General features: G+C 38.9%; 1 protein-coding gene across 4 annotated transcripts in view; it reads left to right on the forward strand.

Annotated features, from left to right (window-relative positions):
* The window catches only part of tub (TUB bipartite transcription factor), a 66,550-nt gene that overhangs the window by 13,636 nt on the left and 27,214 nt on the right, over positions 1 to 25,700 (forward strand). The window contains exon 1 of one of the 4 annotated variants that reach the window (XM_026167384.2): positions 20,326 to 21,000. The exons of 2 other annotated variants lie outside the window; for them this stretch is intronic. In XM_026167384.2, coding sequence (XP_026023169.1) covers positions 20,963 to 21,000 — 38 coding nt within the window. In that variant the 5' untranslated portion in view covers positions 20,326 to 20,962. Of the gene's footprint in view, positions 1 to 20,325; positions 21,001 to 25,700 lie in introns of those variants that run through there. One more of the 4 variants, XM_080298293.1, reaches the window with a different exon arrangement.

Raw genomic sequence — 25,700 nt, forward strand, 5'->3', positions numbered from 1 at the left:
AGACCCTCTCTAGCCGTCCTCTGGCTCAACCAGCTCCCATTCGAGAACACTCCATGTGTAAGCTTAGGTTTTCTCGGTCCCTCTCTGGTGGTCTCGGACCTCGAGATCTCCAGGATCCTCGCCCCTCCTGTGGTCGCCGAGATCGATCTTCTGCAAAGGAAACAAAACACCTTTTCCTGCATCTCCCTAACTTATCCTTTTTGGGACTCTGTAATCAAAAGCCTGATCCTAATTATGTTCTTAACTTATTGACTTATATTTATATATATTCTTCAACGTTACTCATCCCTTTAAAACCCTTTAAGCCCTGCTTTCACGTCCGGTTGCTCGCTCTATTTTTCCCTTATCTGATCATCAACATCCTGTGCACAAACTGTCCACCTTTTTAACAAAAAATCATTAGAACCAGCCTATTCTACTAAAAGCTCCAAAAGAAAACAACCACTTTAATCAATTAAGTTTAAGCATATAAGCAATTACTCCTGTATACATTTCATCATAGCTAAATGCTGCCTTCAAACAACTCCTATGTGTTAACTTCATTTTAACCTCACATTTCCTATGTTATAACCCGTTTTTGGTATAGCCTTTTTATTTCATTTGCTCCCTTTAATGTAGCAATACCTTCTAATTCTAATTTATCAGACTTAACCAAAATATATGCTTTCCTTCCTCTTTGGTCCTTCTTTAAGTTCAGTCAAAAAGCTAAATGAATTTGAGGCCTTTTGCCTGGAATCAATACTGTCATGTGTGTTTCTTAACTCTGTGTCTGTAAGCGTGTGCAATCCTTCAATAACTTCAATAACTCATATCAAAAAATGCAATATGTATAAAAATCATTTCTATTTATAAGCTCTCCCCTTTATCCTAAAAATACCTCCTATGTAATATCTGTATGTGTAAGCCTACATTATAACCACTACTTCTAAAGATCAAAAAAGAAATCAAACCTGTTCTCCTCCTTCAACCCTCACTAATTTTCCCCAAAGGATTTATTCACAGCTTTGAAAAACCGGCATTGTATCTTCTAAACAGGATTCAGTTCTTTAATCCTTTAACCTTAACATAAAAATAACAGTTTCAGTTTTACCATATCCAAATGATCAAAAACCCCAAAAGTCCTAAAATGATCCTAAATTATTAAACAATTAAATTAATACACCCTAAACCCCCCTTTATCTTGATACATTTCATGTGTCAAGATACTATACAAAACTTAAAAATGCTCAGTTTTCCCCACTCATGTTCCAATCTATATCTTACAAATAAACTTAAAACAGAACAATTATCCGTCATGTGTTTCTACAATTAATGGTAACTGAGTTATATCAAAAAATATTTCCCCTTTAGCATTTGGCATTCTCCCAACAATATACTATAATCCCATAATCTAACCCCAGTCAACAAAACAAAACAGAAATTTTCTCTGGTAAAAGCAAATTGTTTGTCCACATTTATTCATCCTCACATTCACTCACACATTCACTCCATATTTATGCTAATAGTGGAGCTTCCCGCGTCAGATTCTCCACCCTCAGCAAAATGAGCTCAGTCATTTTTTATTTTCCATAGGAAAATATTTCTTTATGCTTTTGGACTGGATTGACTCGCATAAAATCCTTTTTACAGGGACTTACGACCTGAATAGTCCCCAGGTAGCTTTCTCCTCAGCCAATTGTAATCTGGAAAGCCCCCTTATATTTGCTCCTCCCGAGAATTTTCAGCGCCGTTATTCACTGTTGCAGGCCTCCTTAAAACAGAAATGAAAAAATAGAGCTGATTATTAGCTCATGAGAACACAAAACAAAATCACCTGACAGGTTTTCTTTAAGTGCACTGTTACAAAATAATGGAACCAATTTTAAACATGTCGATGTTTCCTAAAACTCCCTCTATTAAAAACAAAAACAACAACCCAAACCTAACTGACAGAATCAACCCATCACCACAACAACCTCAACAACCTTAAACACACAAGTCTTGCCACCACATAATTTCACCTCCTCAATACACCGAAAGTCTCATTAAAACCACACAATTTGCACACAAAAATCACCCCCTTTAACATACTGAAATTCAGCATAAAACCCCCTTACGACAACATATAATCACTAAACTATAAATTTCCTACCCAACTCTGTACTTCTCTTCTCTGCTATGCTTCCTCTTCTGAAAGTCACTTCCTCAGTCACACACACACACACACACAGGAAGTTCCTTCGTCACCACTCACTCCAACTAATTTGCATACTGAGTCATCTCTCAATGAGTTGCTGTAACAAGAGAAACATATGTTTAAACATTACCAACTCATTAAATCATTTTATTTCTTTCTACAGTGATCACTACTTGATCACTCAGTACGAGAGAGCACTCCTAAGTCACTCTTTTTAAAACTACTTTAATCACTTTTATTTTCATAACTCCCTTTGTCATATAGCTTCTTTGAGTTATTCCTCAGCTTCAAACTCAAGTGTATTTCATTAAACATTCACACCATTGTATCATTCATACAAAATAGCAAGCTGTTCTTCATTGCGTATCTTTGTGTTCTAAGCCAGGTTTAATCAGTATCTATACAAATAATCATCATGAGCTTGTCTTGTCTTTATAAGGTTAATGCATTTTTTGTTTGTGTATGTTGCTTTTGCAGTGTGTCAGACTCCTTCATAATTCTCCACTTAAGCCGTCAATTTCTTTCCCAAATTTACTAACCCTCATTTTGATATCCCCTTAAATAGCAGCATTCCTTGTCCTCAGCCAGAAGGTAGGGCTCCACTTGCCACTCTCCCCCTCTGCCTCAGCCCAGCGGCTTTACCCTTGAGGTCCCGTCTTCTTCACTTCATCTCACCAGTGAGTCTGAGCTCACAGGGACTGAGTGAGGCCGAGTAATCGTGACTGTGCCTGCCTTAGGTTGTCCCAGGGTTTCGAGGTGGGATCTTACCCGTCATGGGCTATCCAGCCTTCCATACTCGCCTGATACGGGGCCCAAGTGGGCAGGGTAGGGAACACACTGGCTCTGGAAATTAAAGGAGTGTAAGCTGCTTCCTTCATTGCATCTTATATTAAACTATCTCACTTCTGATTCCTTCCTAAAATAATTTCACATATGGCACTTTGTGTATGTGTGTTTTCTATTCATTAATGTAATTGTCAGTTATTTTCTCTCTTCATTTTACCTTCTTTATCTGTTTGTAACGTTCTACTTTAGTTCTACTAAACCTTGATGTAAAAACAATACTCCCTTATTTCACGCACACACTCTGCATTTTGCCTACGCACACACTTCTCTCTCAGACTTCCTCTGTTCACACACCGCCTTGCACTCACTCTACTATCAACTTTCATAGTGTCATTATTATTTAGTATTTTATACACATCACACAGAATCATTCAAATCGAGTACTCACAGCATTCACATCACAACCTTCAACTTTCACTTTCAATCCTACAAGACGCAGAGATGGACATCTCCTTCACCTAACATAAACTAAATTACCATATCAACATACAATTACTGAAATTCAAACTCAAATACACCGTCTGTTTTAATAAAGTAAAAGAGTAAACAGGTGTACCAAGTGTATGTACTTATGTGTTTTTTAAACTGAAAGAAAAAGAAACTCAAACTCTTATAACATCACTCATGCATCTCTTAAATTAAAAACACTTTCAAACTTTAAAACATCCTACTTGACATCACCAAACAAATACCTCTCACCTTTATTCATCATTCAAAACCTTCTAGTCACCGCATTCACACACTTAAACTGTGACTAGAGTTGAGGAATATAACTCAAAACACACTTTCCTAAGAGTATTTTAGACATGCTTGTCATAATCAAAAAGAGCAAGTCAAAAACAAAAAACAATTGAAACCCCTATTAATTCTCACCGCACACACAAGAAATTGAAAAAATAAACCACACCAGCAACTAATGCTGGAGAAAAGTTACTACTGCAAGTAATGTGTTAGTCTTAAGTATGTACAGTGCACTCAATATATTTATATATCTACATTCAAACTCAGTCAATTACTATACATCCACTACGGCAACTCAAAACTTTATTTATAACCCTCTAATGAACATAAATGGCATTTGAAACACACACTCAACAATGTTTGCAGCAGTATATGTAAAACCAACTGTGGTTTAAACAGTTCACTACTTACTCATTTGCATTTTCACTCACACACACACCGTCTAAAAATAGCTCCAGCATTGCCTCAGACTCCTTTCACACAGAGATCTCTTATTTTATATTACAAAGACATCTTATATTTACAACCACTGTCAGATCTGTCAGCTTTAGCGCCTACACAATTTAGACAAATTTAAAATAACCACCCAGCGGATAAACTCCCTGAGTTTTTTGCGACCAATTAACCAGTATCAAGACTTTAACTGTTTCTGGCCTCATCTCTAAAATCCCTAACTCAATTTAAAAGCGTCAACCAACCCAAACTTTGCCTGAAGCTCTATTTTTGGCATTACACAGCCAAGGCTTACCCCGAAGTTTTAAGTTAAAGTTACACGCCCGAAGTCCAACTTCTGACCAAAAAAGCGCAGACTACCGTTCCAAACGGTAAGGAGACTCTAACTCCTAGTGATTCTGGAGTGCCCCAAACTCCACAGTGACCAACTGACTATCCCTCTTCGAGGACAATGCCTAAGCGTCCTTGGCATTGGCAAGCGTTACCTCTGAGCACTGCGCTTCCTAGCAGACTCGAACTGCCGTTCTAGAATAATTTATAATACTTTGAGACAACAATCAACACCCAACACAAGTGTATGACTGAGGCAGATCTACCCTGATGGACAATGGGGACTCTAACCCACAAAATGACCAACCAAGGTCTGACCTAATGACCAACCGGGACTTTAACCCACAAAATGACCAAATTTCCTACCAAACTACTTGAGACTCTAACTCAATTTCTTTGGGACTTCAACCCAGTATTTAAACTTTTCCTGGCAGACTCTAACTGCTTTAGCAGACTTTACTGCTTTCATTTCTTCTTTCTTCTTAGCAGAACTCTAACTGCTTCAACTCATGAGATTTTTCATCAAAATCAAAACAGACATCCACCAGTAACTTCAGTGAGTAGACTTAAATTTTATCATATCCAATTTGGCACACTTTGGAATAATTCAACAGGTAGTGCCTTACCTTTGGATCAGCCGGCTTATGTCCACTCACTTTGACCACTGGAATTCATGTCTGCCCGTCAGACCACCTAAGACCAAATTTCTCCATCTACACCTCCAATTCTCCCTCCTCAACCACCGGACGAAGCCCCCAAATGTTAAGGTTCAAAATTGAGGAGGGAGAGTACAAACCACCCTTGGTCCAGAAGCTCTTGGTCAAACAATGATTTTTAATGAATACACACGTGTGGGAAGACACTCTGTACGCCGACAGCAATTGAGCTTCAACTCTTTAATAAGCACAGATATGCACTGTGTATAAAATAGTCATAACTGCATCTGAAATACAAAATTAACATCATCATAAACATCTTAAGGCCATCTTAAAGCTATCTGTTACATTGTTAAAGCCTCGTCTTAGCCTGCTGCTCAAAATAACTTTCACTTCTGCAAAACTCTCCAAGCCTGTTTCCTGTCAGCCTGTGACTTTTAGCCTTTCTGAAAGACACACACTGTTCAACCCGTGAATGCAATATAAACTCCAGATTATATTATTAATGCAATGGTAATGATGACAATTATTTAACAATAGCAGTAAAATAATTTCCCTGCTCCACACACACAACCCAGGATTCAAATCATGAATACATAATGGGCTTGGATTTACAACATTATGAATGAAATGTGCTCTATTTAGAATCAGCAGGGCCCCCTTCCCTTTCGACAGGTTGTGTGTGAGACTTTAAATCATTAAACTGTAAATTATACATTTTAAATTGTCTTTGATCCCTTTACCCCGAGTCCTAAAGTGTACATTTATTTTCTTACTCTTCTTATATATATTGTTTGTTTACTTGCACTGCTGTAACTGGAGCCTCGTCGTCTCGTCTCTATATACTGGACTGTATATAGCGGAGATGACAATAAAGTTTACTTTGACTTCAGCAGCAAGCAGGCGCACTGAGGGCTCTCGCGCTCACTTTTTGCATATAGAATTTCGAAAAAACATCAATGCAAATTATAAGTCTGTATCATAATGTCTGGTGTTTGTTGGTTTGTTTTTATTTTGTTTTATTTTGGGAGTTGGTTATTAGATGCCGCTCCAGCCAGCCAGTAAATCCCCCGCCGCCCCGCCCTCTCCTCCCTGTGCCGCAAGCAGCAGGCGCACCTCGCAAACAGAGGGCGCCCTTACTCCCAGAAAATGGGCGATAGAAAACCGATTGGTGCCTGTGCCATTCCTAATATACGCTTGCATGATGTCGGGGCAGCATGAGTACGAGTAAATTTTTTTTTTTGCCGATGCCCGTGATGCCGCCCCCCCACCACGATGCCGCCCCGGGCAACCGTCCCTGTCGCCCGTATCAAAAACCGCTACTGTGTATAAGGACAGTACTAGCAAGATCTCTGCTTATGACCAAAAAAACCCTGCCCTTTCATGTTAGTGGAAAAATGCACCATGTCGACCAATCAAAAAATTATATGGCAACATGACATTTGGATGTTTAGAAAGAGGGGGAAGACGGCAAAAGAGAGAGAGGGGGCAGAAAAAGCGAGTGAGCGAGTTTTGAGATGTGAGAGATTTGTGACGTTTAGCATGTGTGTAGTTAGTGTGTAGTGTTGTGGATAGTTTTGTGTTGTGTGTCAGAACAATGAGGCGACTGCTGCCTCCAGGTCAAAAACAGGATGAGTGATACACCTGCTGCTGTCAGGCCTGCAGGCATCAGGCTGTGATGTTCTCCTTTATAGTGGACAGAAATTATTACACAAATAATTTGTGTGGCATCTTATTGAATGCAGAACACCTGATTGTTATGTAAATAGTTTGAAATAGTTAGAAAACATTTTTTTAAAGTAACACAATAGTTACTTTCAAGTAATTAATTACTTTTAGAATCTTGTAACTCAGTTACTAACTCATTTACTTTTTTGAAGAAGTAACTAGTAACTATAATTAATTACTTTTTCAAAGTAACTTGCCCAACACTGGTTAGGGCTGATATCAGAATTGATTTATACCTACTACTTGTACTGACAGGGTGATACAATCAAATTCTTTATTTATAAGGTATTTATGCACTTCTTGGTGCATGCCTATATGCTGAAAAGTGAACTGTTTTTGAGGTCTTACTAATTTTAAAGATAACATTGTGAATTGAGTACACAGAGTTCTAGTGGAAGTGAAAATCAAAGAATTTCTCAGTGGAGATCAGAGAGTGTTTATAAGGACTGCATGGCACAAAGCCAGCCTATTCCTTCCTCTGCAGGTAAAAAAGGAAACTCAGACCAATGTGATAGTAAAGCCAGCTGACCAACCTTAAAGTAAGGACTGACACCGGGTGCAAAGGTGGAGAAGCTCTTCCACTGACATCTTCCTCTGTGTGTTCGCTTGCTGTTGACATGTGGAGAGCTGTCAGCATGTCCTCTGGTGATGATGCTTCAAGGCTAGGAGCTTTAAACATTGCCCTAATGTGAGGCAGAGACAATCTGGCAATTACTGGAACTTGTGTAATTCCCAAAGAGGTGCTAATCTGATTGGAAATGTGGTCAGTTATACAATATAAACATGCAGAAAGATGACTGAGTGGATGGTGAATTGTTCAAACAGCTCTAGAGCACACACCCAAAATTGAAAAACTAGAAGTTAAACATTTTTCATTAAAATACAACCAGAAGCATTGAAGAAAGCAACACAGCGGCATTAGTTTCTTGCCTGAGAGCTACCTGGCAGAAAGTAAAGCTTTGAAAAAATACAAAGCAGGAAATAATTAAAAGACTAAAGCAAGTGGTCAACACTCAGAGTTTCTCTCTTTGAGCTGCCAAAGACAGTCCCAGTTTCTTACATGGCCCCTTGGGTAAACATATTTACCAGCTCGGTTTATGCTAAAAGTTACTGTGTAGCATTTCAGAAAGGTCTGCAGTTATGACGTATCTATGCTGTAGATACTAAACAAGATGTCAGAAAAGCACTAAACAACTAAACACGAAAGGCAGGTATTTACAGTAAGGAAAAAACAAAAAATAACATGAAACTATATAAATAAAAATCAAAACTGGAACCAAAACTCGATAAATAAAAACCAAAGTAACCCTTGAAACACTCTCCAAGGGTTAAACCAGCTATACCTCCTGCTTATCTCTCACCTGCCTGGGAATTATTTAGGTCAAGACTATTGATAATCTGCAGAGCAAACAGATACATTTTTATTGGATCTTATAGATTAGTTATGGTCTGACTGTGACATTTTGTGATGTGCAGTTAAATATAGCTCTTGATGGAGATTTATGAAATGCTCACAAAGATGTGATGCTATCAGAAATGTTTTTATTCGCTTCTATTTACTGCCCGCTATGCTGTCCTACCACAGTCTGTGTGTGTGTGTCTAGAAAACACTATAAGCTATGGATATAACATCTTAAACCTCCCCCACTGCTGCTTGATGATAATCTTTGCTCTGAAGTGTTTAAGAAGCCAATCGAAAAAGAGCGAGAGTCTGCTGAATGTTTGACAAGGTTTCATTATTTTCTCTGTAATGTTTAATGTAAAAAGAAATTGATCATTTTTATATTTAATGTTTAAATATTAGATTGGTTCCCAGCCTTTAGGCCAAATGTCTTATTCATATACAGCTTATAGGAATGTTTACATTACATAAAATGCACGCCCTACATAGACTGCATATACTAGTTGCAGTTTCTCCTTTAAGGCTCCATCTGGTTGAAATTTTGATTGAAGAAGCAAATTTGTTGTAGCTGTGTGCGACTTTTAATTTCAGCAACTTTCCGAAGGCTCTTTTCCCTCTTCATTGCTCCACATCTCCTCTGGTGGATTCACATGTCAAAATGACGACAATGAAATATATTCCTTGAAAACAGAGAGTGTCTTGTGGCAAGACGACTCTTACACTCAGTGAAGAACTACCTCAGCTTCACATCTCTCTTGAAATTGGCTGCCTCTGGCATCAACTGTTCTGTTTTGTGCTGGCTTGTTAGTGTGAAGGTTCAGTGTTGGTGCGCCCTTCTGTTTTGCTGTTTCAAGTGTGACTACAGCCTACTACAACTACTCCTGCCAAAATGTAGAATATGAAGAGTTACAGGTCAGATTCAGATGTTCCAATGGGCTAGATTTGGCCTGCAGGTCTTTAGTTTGACATACACTCTAAAGCAGCATCTGATTTTGAATGGATTTGTCTCTAATTTTAAGGTTCCTAATGTAAAACAAAGAACCTTTAGAAGCATCTAAACACATTTCATAATTATCTTTTATGTTATTATTATGATCATATTTCTTTTGTACAAAAAACCCTTTAAATATGTGAACTTTTATTGTCAAAGGGAATTAATGCACGTATGAGTAAGTTCTTCATTTTTAAATCTGCTGATGTAAATCGAGGTTGTTGTTATTTTTTGCTTTGTCAGCATCACATTCTTGAAATGAACGGCATTCTTTCCTTTCATAAATCATAATCACTGTTAAGTGGCATCAGTCTGTTTGTAGCCTCCTCACTTTGATGCCTCCTGTCTTATTATAACAGGAGACGTTACTGGTACTTCTTTACATCAAAGTGGATTTGTGTTGAATTACCCTTTCAGCAGCAGGTGTGCTTTGGAGCAGGAATGTGAAGCAGCATGACAGTCCAGCTGTGCCCCGGGCATGAAAAGGTGGTTGCTACGAAGAAGAAAAAAATTGCAGAATGCTATTGTCTTGGAGATTGTGCCAAGGAGGACACACATTTTGTATTTGCAAAAAACACAACAACAAAAAAAACTGCATTCACAATGCATTGTGAAAGGGATAAGGGTGTTTAGGTGAAAAATGTTGGTGTTAAAAACCACTCTGAACACATAATTATACAAACGTGACCTTTTTGCATTTGGATGTTTGCTGGCTTTTTCCCCTCTTCTCATACTGTTTCAATAGCGTTTGCTTTTACTTTTGCAAACTGCAAGGGAATGAACACAACTGCACTTGTCATGCAGTATTATAGAGGACACTTAACATTTACACAATACCACACTTCTTCAGCCAGCAACAGCTATGATACAATTTCAAAACGATTCTGTCCAGCCATTGACTTTAGACTGTGGAGTGGTAACAATGTGATATCAGCAGCTGCCTGAAAGGGGCTACTTGTTTCTGCTGCCAGCTGGGAAGGCTTTGCCCAGTTATGCCAGATCGCCCCAGTAGAAATTTGTTGCAGCGGTAATTCACCTCTGCTCAGTGAGGTTATTTTCATCATTTTAGGGCCCCCAATAATATTGATCTTGCAAGTAAATTGGCTTTTTTTCACCCAGCTGCACGAGGCACTGTGGATAAAATCAAAGCCTGCTATAGTGTTTAGAAAATAAAGGTAGTTGTAGCTGTGTAGTTGGTGAACTTTACTGCCTTTAACTACAGAACAGTTGGCATTGCAGAACAGTTTTTCCACCCCGGTGCAGCATTTTTTATTTTCATTCATTTATTCATTTTTTTTTTAAATACGTGGTTTTAAAATGGGTTTTATCATTTGCATTTACATGTTATGATATGAATGTGATGCTGAAAGTATTACATAAACATACGTGTTTGTTTTTGTAGTTATAGTACATTTTCTCAGTATAGATCAGATCTGGAAGTTGATACATACATACACTACAGCAGAACACTAAAAGAGACGTCTAATACTGTGGAGTCTCTGAACAGTGATTACATGAGGGGAAGAAAAGAAAAATCTGGAAAGATACATTTGCACTGTGGATTTCACCTTTTTTTTCTCGTTTGCATTTGAACTGTATTCTTTGCAGTTTTTCCTGCAAATTGGTTTAAAAGGCCCAAAAAGATCAAATATGGTAATTCTGCTTTCTCTAGCTGGTCTCTTTATTCATTTATGCTTCCTCACTTCCATAGCTCTGCACCACTGGTGAATGTGTGTGGGATATGCCCTGGAGCTGGTTGCTATGGAAAAAAACCATGGCGTAAAATATGAAGTTTTTGAGCAACAAGCTTGTGTGTTTGTGTAACAGCAGTGTAATCATAAATCATGTTTTAAGGCCATATCCATACGTACTGTCATATACATATACTGTGTATATTCTCATTTAATCTCTTTCCAAGTTTATAAAAAAACGACGTCATATATGTGAAAATAACTCCTGTAAGTTAAATTTCACTGTTTTAATGCTTGACCCCACAGCTTTTATACTCCTTGATCAGTATGACTTCAAAATGGACAGTTGTCCTTAATATGGTGATTTCAAACACACAGTGGCTGTGTGCACAGAAGCACCACCCAAATGCTGCTGCAACCAAATGTTTTCAAAGGACAACTAGTCAGAAAGGGAGGTGAACTATGATGACTTTATTCAGTTGATCTCCCACCTGCTATATCCAGTATATGATAAATAGTAATGTATTCATAAATAAATGAGAACTCAGAAAGTTGGACCACATCAACATACCGAGTTAGCAATCCAAGATGGCAGCACTGAAAATAAACAGTACTGTAAAGTTTTAAATCTGTACTGCCACTGTTGTGTATTTTTGATTCACTAAATAAGTGATATGTAAGGCACTGAATAGTCTATATCCATGACGAAGCACAAAAAAGGTTTTATAAAGTATTGCTATTGATATTTGAATGGCTCTACTAAGAGCCAAATGTTCTTTTTCTGATATGTGCTAACTCGAGTTCTAACACCAGAGTTCTGAGGTATCTTGAACATGCCATAGGGCTTTTCAGAGCCAGTACAACTTATCACTGGGTTGAGTGGACAACCCATGTGGCATAAGGTCCAGGTTTGACTCCACCCTGAGGCCGTTTAGTTTCTCCTAGTGTTTCTGTCTTCTCTCCACTGTTTTATTGCAATGAAGGTTTAAGAGCCAATTTAAAAACAGTAAAGATAAGAACCCAGAAATTAGCATCATTAGTGGAGTCAGAAAAATTCAAAATGACATCAAGGGGATGGCAGCAGCCCTGGCAGCCCCTGGTAATCATGGTCAAACACTTGGTAATAGCAATTCCAGGGTGATCCTGAGCTCCTGGTGAATGGGTTGAAGCCCATAAAGGTCCATACATGGGTGGCATGGTACTGTGTAATTATGCAACCCTCATCCATGAGCAGACCGAGTGTGAGCGCGCAGTCTTATCTCGATCTGTCCTTTCATCATCATCAACATATAGTTGTTTATAGCAATTATTGGTCTTCTGATTAACTCAGAAGACCAACTCAAACTCACCTCAGCTGCCACCCCATGTGGGAATGAAAAGACTGAACTGGAAGTGAGTTCAGTCCTTATATAATGTGTGCCAGCTGAGTTCAGGGTAGTCCAGCTTTCTCCCACAGTCCAAAGTCATTCAGCTAGTGGGGTTAGGTTAACTGGTGATTCTAAATTGCCCATAGGCGTGAATGCGAGTGTGAAAGGTTGTCTGTCTCTCTGTGGTCGCCCTGTGAAAGACTGGCAATCTGTTCAGGGTGTACCCCACGTATGCCAGGTGGGATAGGCTCCGGCCCCCCATGATGCTGAATTGGATAAGTGGAAATGAGTGGACTGAAAACTATATTCTTTTTTAAAAATATGTATATATATATATATATATTTATTTATTTCTATTAACCATGCTTTGTTCACTTTGTTTATTAAGCTGTCTTTAACTGTGTGCCTGACACACACAGATGGAAACTTGCTTGGAAGCACAGAATGTTGCGTAGACCAAGTGATTTGTTTTTTTCACTCCGGTTTTTAATGTGTGATGATGTTTTTAATGTTTAATGAGATTCTCACTGTACTGATTAGCTGAAGTCCAAAGTACAGAATGATTTTTGTTCTGTAATGATTAAGGGATGTAAAAATGTTGGGTCCACTGACGTGATTAGGTTAGATAAAACAAGACCAGTCAGCATTTCATACTGCTCGGTCTCCAGCACATCTTTTTTTGTGTAATTACAGCTAATTAAAAAAAAAATTTTTTTTCACGTAAACCAATATAGTTCCAAACTTTTTTCATATAACATACCCACACTTCTTTTTGCTACTTTTAGCTGTTTACCATATCTAATATTTTTCAGATGTCAGCTCATCATTTTCTCTTAATGAATATGTTTACAGTACCTAAACATTCAACAATCACTGTAAGCAGCTTTAACTGTTAATGCTTAACTTTAAGGTTGATTATTTCTTGAATAGCATTTTCACTACTTTAGTTACTAGACCTAACAGTTGTTAATTATGTAACAAGAAATCCCAACTTACTGTCCATAAGCTAGCAATTGCTGCTCATTTTAATCTCATATTTATCCCTAGTGCATTCCTATTGTCTGTTTTAACTTGTGTAGATTAATCTGAAAAGCTGTAATTTGTATATTTCAGGTAAGTCAAGTTATTAGTACCCACACTTACTTTACTTGCACTCCTGTACTTGTACCCCTGCGTGGTAATAACTGCTGTAAATGGTAAAGAGTAGGGAAAATTGAGTAATGGCAGCAGATGAATGAAGATATATGAATGGAAAGACCCAAAATTGATATGGTGAGTTGCATTATCAACGACCGATACCACTGAAATGCTGTTGAGAAAGACCTTTGTTTTGTTTTTACTTTTATGACCTTCATAAAATAGAAATCCTAGATTGAAATTTAATGTCACTGACTTTTATTGCATTTCCACAATTTTCCACAACTCCAGACTATAGTTGATATTACATTTTCACTTTTCCAGCACTCTAAAGACACCCTAATACTTTTCTAATGGGTATATTAATTATTTTAATTTATGTGATGCTGGTCAAAACCATATGGAAATTTGCAGATTCTTCAGGAACTGCAATTCAAAAAGTTGTGCTATTCTGCAGCACCTCCATGTGTCCACGATTCATCACTACACCCTCCTGTCTGAGTTTGGCGAGTCCCCCTGTTGGCCAAGAAAAATAAACCCTGCCACTGACTGCAGCATCTCAGTAATGTGCACTGCAGGCTCAGCCAGATTTTAATTAATCATAGCTATGGCAACTAGCGAGGTGGTAATGCATTTGTATTTGAGTTTGTGCGTGTGTGTCTTTTCCTGACGTAGATATTGTGGTTAAATAGCCTAGCAGTGAGCTTTTAAGTGGTAATTAGTCTCAGCTGTTGCCATGGTCACAGGAATGAACCAGTGGAGGTGTGTGTGTGTGTGTGTCACAGGAGGCAGTGTGACAAATAGAGAACAAGAGCATCTTATGCCTCCTCATAAAGAGGCTGTTAGGATGTGATGTGTTCACAGCAGTCCCTCCAGTTTTTGGTTTACATACACAGATTAAAATCATTCATAAGGACTGCCAGGAGTCACAGTGACACAGTCAGCCTTAGTTTCCATGGGAAGGCATTTCAGTTTGAACACGAATTCAATGTGAATCAGCTGACTGTTTGTTCACGTGTTGCTTATGAGGAGCAGAACAAAGGGCAGAAGACAAAAAAAGCACTGCCATTTAAAGCTACAGTTGCTTTTTTATTTGATTTGCAGCATCATGTAGCTCACCATTTCCTGCTTTTATCTGCAGTAAATTGCTGTATTTAATTACTGGGGAGTGGGGGTGGGTCTGAATTAGAAGTGATGGCACTGCAAAAGCTAATTTGTGAGTGAAAGATAAAACCTAAAGAAGACAGAGAAGTGCGAGCAAAAAATCGCTTAGAAACGGTGAGTCACATACATTTAATCCGCTAAAGATAGATACAGGACTCACACACTGTATAGCACCTGACAAAATGACACTCTCATTTAACATCTCTGCCTCTCTGCTGTCTTTCTGTCAGCAGGGTGTGAGGTATGTGCGCACATCAATGTCTGTGTGTGGGATGTAATTCCTATCACACTGTTTGAACCAAGGGCAGGGCTTCAACCTCAGACAGGAAAAATCACAGCAAAGTCATACCTGGGAGTACGCTTTTCTCAGCTTGGGAAAAATTCAATGACTGCACTGAAAGTGTAAGAGCTGGAAAATCACACAGAGGAAAAATGTAGGAAATAACTCATCTGTCCACACTGGGTTTCGTGCCTCTTATAAGCTGTGCATCTCTGTCTGTATCCCTTGGATACAACACAGTTTAGCAAAGCTGGAGACATATAGTGTGAGGGATTTGTTTGATGTCTGGGGTTTATTAAGGCAGTGTTTGTGTGATCTTTAGCAAACATCTCAAATGCCTGTCTGTTTTGCTTTGGAGCTTAAAGCTTTTAAAAAACATTTTTGTTACATTTTTCTTGTTGGTTTCTTTCACAGCGGTGATGCTGGTAAACCTCGCTCCATAAAAGCACAGTAGACGGGGCATCTAACTGATGCAAATTTGCAGCTTCCACCCATGCTTAGTCAGACAGACATCTTTTAGTACATAATAGATTAAGCTACTATTTAGGACTTCTTTTTCTTTCTTTCTAAAATGTCCATTTGCATCCACAATGTGCACGTGTGCATGTATTTACAGTTTACGAGTGCACAAATAAAGCTTTTCTGTGGTTTGGAGGATGGAAAAAAACTTTAGTGTATTGAAGCAGTCCATCTGGTTCCCTCACTGGGACACTGGGACACTGTTTCATCCAGCATGACATTTTCTAATCCAAATCATGTTTTATGCATGCCCTCTGATGGCCACTGAACAATGAGATAGAAGGACTTATGTTGATACAAGAACTATGTATGTTTGTGTGTGTGTGTGTGTGTGTGTGTGTGTGTGTGTCCCACATGCTGATTCCCCGGTGTGTACCCAGTTTTACACTTCCCTAGTTCTAAAGACGCAGAAGAACCAATACTAAAAATGTTGCTATTATAAATGTAACCAAATTATGAAATTGTGAATTTAGATTCCCCTACATTTACATCTACGAGTAAAAAAACACTGCATTGTTCCCCTTCTATTGCTTTTGGGGAATCAATTGAAGGTGCATATTAGATTCAGTCACTGCTGGGCGCAAGCAGTTGTGCCCATTCACTTTTTATTCTTTTCATGTGTAAGCTTACACACAGTTTCTCACTGTGTTTCTGAAGCCGTGAGATTTACTTTTCAGTCACACTCACAAACACACACATAGTCTCTGTTTCTCTCTCCCCCTCTCTCCCTCAAAGATTTACAACACCCCTTAAAAGAAAGATGCCACTGTTTAGACAAAATGCCTCACAGCAACCTTCAGAGGCAAGCTTTTTTGGTTTTTAGCCGCTTGCTGTCGCTCTCGATTTCTTTGAATATCTGTAGGAGTAAAAAAAAGAAAAACCTGAGGAGTCTCCATCTACATCCATCTATAAATAATTATATCATCCAGCGAATTGCAGCTAAGCGTCAGACTGCTGCTGATTCGTATCAGGCCTCGCTCGGCCTCTTGCAGACTCAAAGTGGGAGTTTTCTCTCAGTTAGTTAACGCGTGTAGTCAGCTTTTCCGGCAGTGTGTTCCACAGGAATTATCCAGCGCTTTTTTACTGGGTTTATTGTAAAATTGAACAATCAAATGTTATCTGATTATGACTGAGATTTTTTCTCAAGTACATGGAAGTAGCTTGATTATGCTATCCGCCCTCTTCCATGAGTGATAAGAGGGAACAAAAGGTTGTCTGCTTGCTTTCTTGCAATCTTTTGTTAGAGCGATTTTCTATTATATGCACTAATAGAAATCAGTTTGTTGTAGAGCTGTTTTTCTTATGCCAGTCATGCCTTCATGTGTAAATGCAGCATTGTCCTATTATTCAGAAGCTCTTGACAAAGAATGGTTGACAGTCAAGCATGGCTGAGCTTCCGCAGCCCTTTCTTTCTCTGCAACATCAAGTTGTACTTACTCACAAGATGTTGCACCATCCATGGAAGGCTTGTTACTCTACTGTTTTATCTTGCATAATTAAAGCTCTTAATCCTGATGCATACAGGGTTTTTTTTTTAAGTTTACACCAACATATTGGCTACACAATCCCTTGGCTCTCAAAAATGTGGCAGCTCCCTTGTGTGATGACATAATGTGGATCCACTCAGTGACTCACTCCTTAGCTGAGGCCTAATTACCTCCTTCGGAGCCCTCGATTCAAGGCTGACTACGTCATGAAAGTCTCGAAAAGCTGCTGGAAAATATAGCTTTCTCTAGTCACAATCTGGAGGGCTACAAACGCTGCACAGCACAGCATTTTTTTGTTTTGTTTTTAATGGTGCATCAAACAGGTCCTGGGCTAGATTTTTGTGATAAGGTTATGAACCACTCCTGAATGGATCGCCTCTAAAGCTGGACAAAACCACGTCAGTTTATAAATAATGGAAACCAGGCGTGACCTCTGTAACATGCTGTTGTGCAACACCTTGGAGACATGATTTGCACAGTGAAACTTTAAAAGCATAAATTTGTCAAAATACTTGTCCACTGTTGGCAATTAACTATCACCTATGCTGTACATTCTACACATTCTTCCCAAATAAACTCATAAATTTCCAACTTTGGAAGTTGTACAGTGCACTAACCACTTTGTATTTTTGGGAGGATAGGAATGCAACTGCTATGGTTGTGTACTTTGGCGCCAGCGCAAGGACTTAAATCTCAAAAGTGCTGAAAACAGCCCGATTCTCTTGCACGTTAGCGGCGATGTCTTCACTGCATTCAGTGGTTCATGGAACTGTTGCATTTGAGCACTGTGCTTTTTGGTTGATTGTTTCTGTCACTCATCAGTTAACTTATGACCTGCATGGCTGATGATCAGGCTACTATATTATTAAGGCTGTGCACTCCGCAGCTGTGCTGACGAAGTCTGACGAAGGCAAGCAGATACAGGCCAGAGATCCATTTTCACATCAGTGTGCCTTCTATGCCAGGACCATTATTATAATTACTGATACTGTCTGGCCTCCTGTTACCAACAGAAAAATGCCTCTGGGAAGAACTCTGCACAAATTCTGGACTTAAAAAATTTAATTTAAAAAGAGGATCTTATCATTTGGTTTTTAATGCGGTAATGGTTGTAAAGCCAGGGGGAAAAGATGAGGAACATGATGGAAGAATGGATGGAAGAAGGAAAGAAAGAAAGACTGTTTGCTGTAGTCACTAGGAAAGTCAGGCCTCTCAGGACCAGCGCCAGACTTCAAAGTCTTCCTCTCAGCATCAAATATTTATCACAGTCCTGTGCTTACACCTGTTCCTTAGTGGGGTTACTTGTTTTATTTACTTCCACTTTTATCACACCAGCTGACTTGCAGAGAGCACACCATTAACCACAGAGTGAATTAACAGTTCAGTTTATTGACTGTCTTTGACATTTACCTCCTTACCAAGGCTTACAATGCAATGCCGGTTTGCCATACATTATAAATCTCTTGTGCTGTCGTTCTTGGACCCGAGGTGTATGTGAGTCAGTGCCTTGCTCGTGGGCTCAGACAGAGCTGTTCCATTACTGTGTTGTCTTTCCACCAAGATACTGTTACCAGGAAGATAATGCAGGCTGGCATTCTTGGATATTTTCTTTCTTTCTTGAGCTACCTGTTATGGAAAGAGAGAAGGAAGAAGAAAGAAAAAGAGGAGAGGAGAAGGCAGAGAGGAAACTGGGAGCAACCGGGGACCAATGCAATTACAATAATTGTATTTTCAAATGAATTGCAAAACTCAAAACCCAGCGTCTTGTGGGCTGTGAGGAAAAACTACTACTACTACTCGTTCTTTTCTCTTTAAAAGAAAAAGACCTTGGAATGATGATTGTGTAATTTGCAGAAGAAACAGCAGCAGCCTTACTGCCCAATTCAATATAATTCAAACAGTCAACGTTTCACCTGGTGGTTTGATATAGCAACATGTCACTCCTTTTCCAGGGCCAAATAACAAGCTTCCATGTTCAACAGGAAACCAGAATTCTCCTTTATATTCTCGGCCTTCATAAAAAACATACACAAACGTTTTGTCTACCATTTATTCAAACATTGTTTGTGGTTTCTGACGCTGTTGGAAACGACTACATAAGGGATTGATATGTGTGGAATTTTCTGAAAGCTGATATAAAAAAAATTAGTTTACTGAAACATAAACAACAGGCAAGGTGAACCACCTTTGCAACATGACATTTTGGAAAGGCCATACCGTTACAGAATATAATCAATCTTTTTATTGTGCTTTCAGTAAAGCAGCCGCAGTGTGCTTTAATGCTATTGGCTGTACAAGAGGATCAAATATGTATTTATTCATTTATTTGACTGACCGGTTGTATTTCAGACTTTCTGTCAGTTTTAGTTATATAAGGGCATGCTGTTAATACACATGCTGATTTCTGTCACCCCACTAACTAATTTTTCTTTACATGTAGAAACACAAAAAGTGAGAAATCATAAGCAGAATTCATGTTGTAATAACAAGCAGGGTGTTGTGTTTGAAGAATATTAAATCCAAGTCATTCATTTTTATTTTTCAAGGAGCCAAATTCTGTCAAGATTATTTTTAACGCATCTTATTTCTCAGCTGGCTTTTTTTCCCTACCAGTATTCGGTGTGGTGTTTGTTTTTAGATTTGCAATGAATAATTGAGGGACGATGCTTGAAAGCCTTTAAAAGTAGCTGCGCTCTTTGTCTGTCTTTGAGTAACACTTTGCACAATAGTGAACTGGAGCTTGAGCATGTAACAAAGATCTGAGCCCTGCATCAGCCATAAGTTTGTGTGCGTCCCACTTCCTGGCTATTTAGGAGGGAGTCAGAAGGCAAAATGGTTTCATTTGTACCCACTGGAAATAGATTTTCTCCCCCCCAAAAAATAATTTTCAGGATAGCTGCAGGTCATTTTCCACATGGCGTCTAAAAAGAAGATTTCTGCGTTTTCATACTAAACTCACTCCTGCACCAGGTTCGAAACAAGGAAGCCACTTGGTTTAACTGTCTATCGATGGACTCCTGAATAACCCTGGGAGCACAGTCAGTGATGTGTGTTTGTGTGCTGACAGTGAGGGGCTGCAGACGGAGGGCGGAAGCAGATGTGTGTGAGAGAGGTTCAGAGCTGTGGCACTATCACAGGGTGCCTTTGTCTGCCCGTAGAGAGTGTTGAATTAAAGGCTGTTAACACTAGTCTGCACAGTCATATGCTAATGCCTCTTACTCTGAAAGAATAAATAAATTATGGGCCAGAAAAAAAAAAATCTGAATGCCTGCTTATCATGCCTCATACAACACAGATAGTGTGCAAGAAAGATACAGGGAGTCTGCGTAAAGAGAGAGCGAGAGAGACAGTATGTGTAGGGCTGCATTAGAACGAGGGGGTGGCACTGCACAAAAATAGCGCTAAAGGAACATCAAAGATGCAAGACAAAAGGGATTCTCTATAACCTTTCTTACTTTTTGCACCTTTGACTTTGCACTCACTGCGAGCGTAGGTGATGTTGCACGAGCAATAATGAGCGATAGATTGGGCAAAGAGGCAGAGATCGAGATTTGGACCGAGAATAAGGAGGGGAGGGGGGATTTAAAGGGAAAGAAACAGAGGGAGATTTAGATAGAGCCTACAGAGTAAGTGCGAGGGAAGAGAGCCAGCGCAGAGAAGGAGCAGAGGCAGCGGATGGGAGAAGAGAAGAGGAGAGGCATTGACTGGAAGCATACACATGGAAGAGAGAAGAAAACGGCTATTTCATGTGTTCACTGTGCATGACTGAAGAGTGCGGCTGTCTGACTGGATTGTTAGTCATCTGCTGCCCCACAACTAGAGGACGTACAAAAAGCACACAGGCAGGCTGGGAATATAGAGCTGTGTGCAGAGGATGAACAGGCGGTGTGGGCTCGCTGGCTGTGATCGCTGTCCTCAGACCCCATAGCCTCTTCCACTGGTGCTGTTGCAGGCCGTTAGCCTTGCAGTTAGACAGCACAGTCATAAATACAGAATGAGCTCCAAGCACTCCTCCGACTGGATTCCCTACAGGTACTGTACCACATTCCTGAGAACACACAGAGGGGGCACAGTGTTCATCTTTTGAAGCATGTGTGATTATTTGAGCGGGTGTTCAGAGATCAGACTGATTAACAGTAACATCGAGCCGGTATGATGACAGAAAAGCATACAGTAATGTGTTTTTTTTTTCTTTTTTTGTGCAGGGTTTTTTTTTTTTTTAATTTTTAGTTTAGGTGGCGAGTTGTTGAAGAATCACCAAAACAAACAAACAAAAAAGAACAATCCCAAAATGTCAACTGCATCAACCTCTGATGATCTCATATTGTTTCACAACTGTCCATAATGTGATTCAGTGCTGTCTCTGATCAGTTTGGATCCAGTTTGATTGCTGTGCATATCAAAGATAGAGCCACGTTCACATTTGTACATTTATTAATGTCCACTTTTTTAATCACTGAGAAAGTTCTTCACGTGTAAATGTGCATGTTTTATGTCTCCTTTCTTACTGCATGTGCCAGTATGAGCTTCACTGAGCCATGCTGGTGGCAGTCATGCCGTTTTGTAGCTCTAAATCTCCTGTTATAAAACATAAGCATTTCAAGTGTAGTACGAAAGCTGGTGGCTCCTTCCTCTAATTGAATGCCCATTGCCATGGTTTCCCTTGCTTGCTTTGAGACCATTGGCTTATGGTTGCTATAAGTTACGGTGGCAATCCGCAAATTTCGAATGAGACTGCATCAGGACAACAGCAGGAAGCAACCTCTGTGGGTTTTATTTTGAATAAGATTCCTCCTACTATGGCAAAGTTGAAACAAAAGCATTTAATGAAATGCAGTGAATGCACAGACTTAAATAGCTAGCAGCGCAAATTACAACTATCTCTCCATGGCCTCCTTATCACTTGACCAGAAAAGCTGTTAACGAATGCTAGGCAGCAATATTAAATACTAACTAGATATTAACCAGTAAAAGTATCCGTAGCAGTAACAGTACTTGTATATACTATTTGAAAGAGGTCATGCCAGTGAGCAGAATTTTGATTTCATCTCATGAAGCTGACATTAAAAATACATGGGCCTCTTTGCAGGGAGGGTTGGATACAGCAGCACTCTGTAGATCTGTTAGTTCGAGGTATAGAGCGCACAGAAAGCAAGTAAATCAAGGAAACATGTTGCTCAAACATCCACATAGAATTGGTGATGCTTAATTTGTTCTTCTCTGTGTATGAATTATTCATCAAATCAGGGTTGTAGTTTTTTTCCTCTAATGTGGGTATGAAGAAATTATGTTGTCAAAAATCTGTTAATGGTCCGATTCTATTTTTTTTACGTGACCTTTTCAGAAATAACCAATTTAGTAGAGCAAGACATGGTGTCCTATACCACAAAAGTACTTAAAAGCTTTATTATTTACATTCCCACCTGCAAGGTCAATCTACATCTGCACAACGCTCATGAGATTAATTTTCCAGAATTTCATGCATTTCGCCATGCAAATGACAAAAATAATCTTGCTTTTGTGTCTCCATAATGGATTGCCTGTAGTGTTGCACACTGCAGATTCATCAGCCAATTACTGTCACATATTTTAAACCTGATGATGCATGCAAAACTATTTTAAAAATATGAGGGTCTCATAACTTCTATTCTGTTCTCCATCCAGTCCTACATTCAACAGCAGCTAAGGCGTCATTCAGTTTATTTATTTTTTTTAAAAAAAGACTGAAAATAGGCAAGCTATTGTTTCAACGAAAATCAGAATCCTGGGCAGTGTACCATGGTATGTTGGTACAGATGATTTGAACCCAGCTGATTTATTGGCAGCCGATATTATCTTGCCACTCTATCAGTATTGACATGTTTAATGGTTAATAAATGAAAAGAAGAAGAAAGACCCTTCAAACATGTAATGAGCGCTTACATTGCATTGTCTGTTCACCAGAGTGCACTCTGCAACTTGCCCGTTTGCTACAGCTGATCCGAGCAGAGCCTAAAGGAGTAAATAAATAACTACAAATGACAAATGTTAGAGAAATCTGTTTATGTTTTGTGCATCTGAAAGAAAAGAATATTGTCCCGATATATCAGAATGTTTGATTTGGAAATCACCAGATATCTGTATTGATATTTGTCTCAAAAATCCTGTATTGGTCGGGCTCGACAGATGATTTCGGCACTACTTCCACAATGTTAGCAACAGTACTTTACAGCATAAATATGTAAATAGCATACATTTGATTTCAGACGCAATTAATTCTGATGAATCTAGGTTTTCTTTATTCATCAGATAGAGCTAAGGTGCCTTTTTCCACCTTAGTATTGAATCAGTCCAGCAGCCAGTCTGTCAGTTTAAAAACCACAATAAAAATACTGAATTTATATGGCAACAAAGACTTTGCAAACTTGCATGCAAGTATTCAGGGATAACCTTTTCATTTCCTTTCAAAAATTGCTGAGGTGCTTTTTTTGCACCTTAGTTTTAAATGATATTTTATAGGTTTTGTAGAGGTGATTTATTGCAATGGATAGGCCCGGATGTCAGTGCTTTACCTGGTCAGTATGCACTACAGAGGTGTGTTAAAGAATGACCAGGCTCTCCACATAATAATGAGATGTTTGACCTGCACTACAAAAGCACGTGTTCGTGCCATTATCTTTCAGTCTGATGCCTATTCACACTTGATCAATAGACACGGAGTGCTTTGTTTGTCTGTATGTCTGACAGCATGTGGGAGGTAAATACTTTTTTATTGCATCTGTGTGGGCATTTGTCATCAAACTAGAGTCGGTGGCACAGCGCTATCAGTTTATTGAATGATTTTACATGGTCCACATTCAAGACTCCACTAACATGATTCTGACACATGAATGAAGCGTGTAAAAAGGTAAAAAGGTTCATCAACAATGCTCATAAAGGAACATTAGTTTATGCCCAATTACTCTATTGTACCTTCATGCAGCCAGTCATAGTGGGTGATGGAAAGAATTTTGTTGAAGTTTCTGGTAAGCAATCTGAGAGATTGGTTAGGGAAAAAACGAGACGAAAGATTTAAACTGAAATACAGGATTGCATGTGCTTTTAAATGTTGTAACTAAAAAATAATTTCTACTGAAGAAGAGATCAACCAAATTATGCAAATATACGTGCCTCATCATTAGTTGTGTGTCAGGAAAACTGGACATTTTAAAAATTTACAATTAAAAATGAAAAAAGTGCGATATTTAGTCAGAATGTGGGTAATGTTACTGTCACAGTAGGGAAAATAGTGGTGCAGACCTCGACAAGAACCAAATTATTGGGACCGTGTGCAATGAATGACGATTCGAAGATGGGTGGGATCCAGGTCTGCGGCCAATTGCAGCCATCTATCTATCTATTGTGAAAAGTGAAATGACCTAAAAAGCACTAAACTGTAACCTTTTACATACACAGAAATTCACATGAACTACTTGCATTCAGAGTCTGGGCAGAACCTCATAGATTTGCAAACTGACTCAGATCAATTGCAACATGTTTGCAATCTGTGCTTATAAATGGGAAGCCAGTTATTTACAAACCTTCAAATCTGTCTGAGAGTGATTGCAGCCAGTTTGTGTCAGACATGTTTAGAGAGAGGTTGTTTCCCACCAGGGGATGTGCACAATTGCCTTGCAATGGAAAGTGGTCGTCCAGACGTTGAGGGTGTTGCACACTCAAAAAATGCAAACAGATTCAGTGTAGTCACAGAGCAACAACAGATTTTTTCTTTCCCTTTTTAGTATTATTAAAGCCATTAGAGACATTTCGAGGAATTTTGAAACACAGTATTGACTGTTATCACAAGGCCAGAGTGTAATCGAAAGCTCCAGCAAAACTTTACTTCTTCTTGATCAAAAATGTCAGTCAAAAAGATTTTGTGTAACCTTTCAACAGAAACAAACTTTATAACCATGTAATGATAGTCGTAGTCATACTTTGAAAAATGCTGCAGGGTCATTTCTATGACAAACTGAACTTGCTCCTGCTACAGGGTCTCCAGGTTGGGAGAGATTAAAAGGAAGCTTGAATAAAGTGACAGAAGAAGTATGTTTTTATGTTTATAACACAAAGCGATTTCAATCACAAGAGTGGAACGCCAAATCTGAGCTTTGATTCATCAAACATCAGAAGCACATTTTTCTCTCTATCCTTCATCCTCTTCTCTTCTACTCTTCTACTTTAGCTCATTCTCTCAAGCTGTGCTGCAGGAAATCTCCGATTGCCCTTGAATTAGGAGCCGTGGATGTTTGTTAGAGGTCTCTTAGACGCCTGTCCAAGAGCTGAAGGAACAATCAGTGAGCCTGTGGTCAGTGATTAAAAGCTCTTGTGGTAAAGAAAATAAATAAAAAATAGAACCAGCTAATCACTGGTGCTGAATGAATCCCGTAGCTTTGTTAGTAGGAGCTACTATTTTATTTACTTTAATAAATTATTGGTATTGGAGAGTATTGGAGAGCAGAGGAAAAGGAAGCACAGCAGGAGTAACAAGTTAACTTGAGTGGGGTTTGATCTTCTCCAGCAGTACGTATGAAGTCCTGATGCCTGTCTAAAATTTGCCTCAAATTTGCACAGTGTTAAAAATGTGTGATTAAAAAATCATCCTGTCGCTGTCTTGGAGAAAAACGTTTTACAAGAGCACAAATGAAAGGAAAGGTCAAACAGAATTTAAGTGCTGTTGGCCGGCTATGAGAAACAATGTTTAACAATGTTAC

Source organism: Astatotilapia calliptera, chromosome 1 (genome assembly GCF_964374335.1).
Source record: "Astatotilapia calliptera chromosome 1, fAstCal68.1, whole genome shotgun sequence".
Taxonomy (NCBI): domain Eukaryota; kingdom Metazoa; phylum Chordata; class Actinopteri; order Cichliformes; family Cichlidae; genus Astatotilapia; species Astatotilapia calliptera.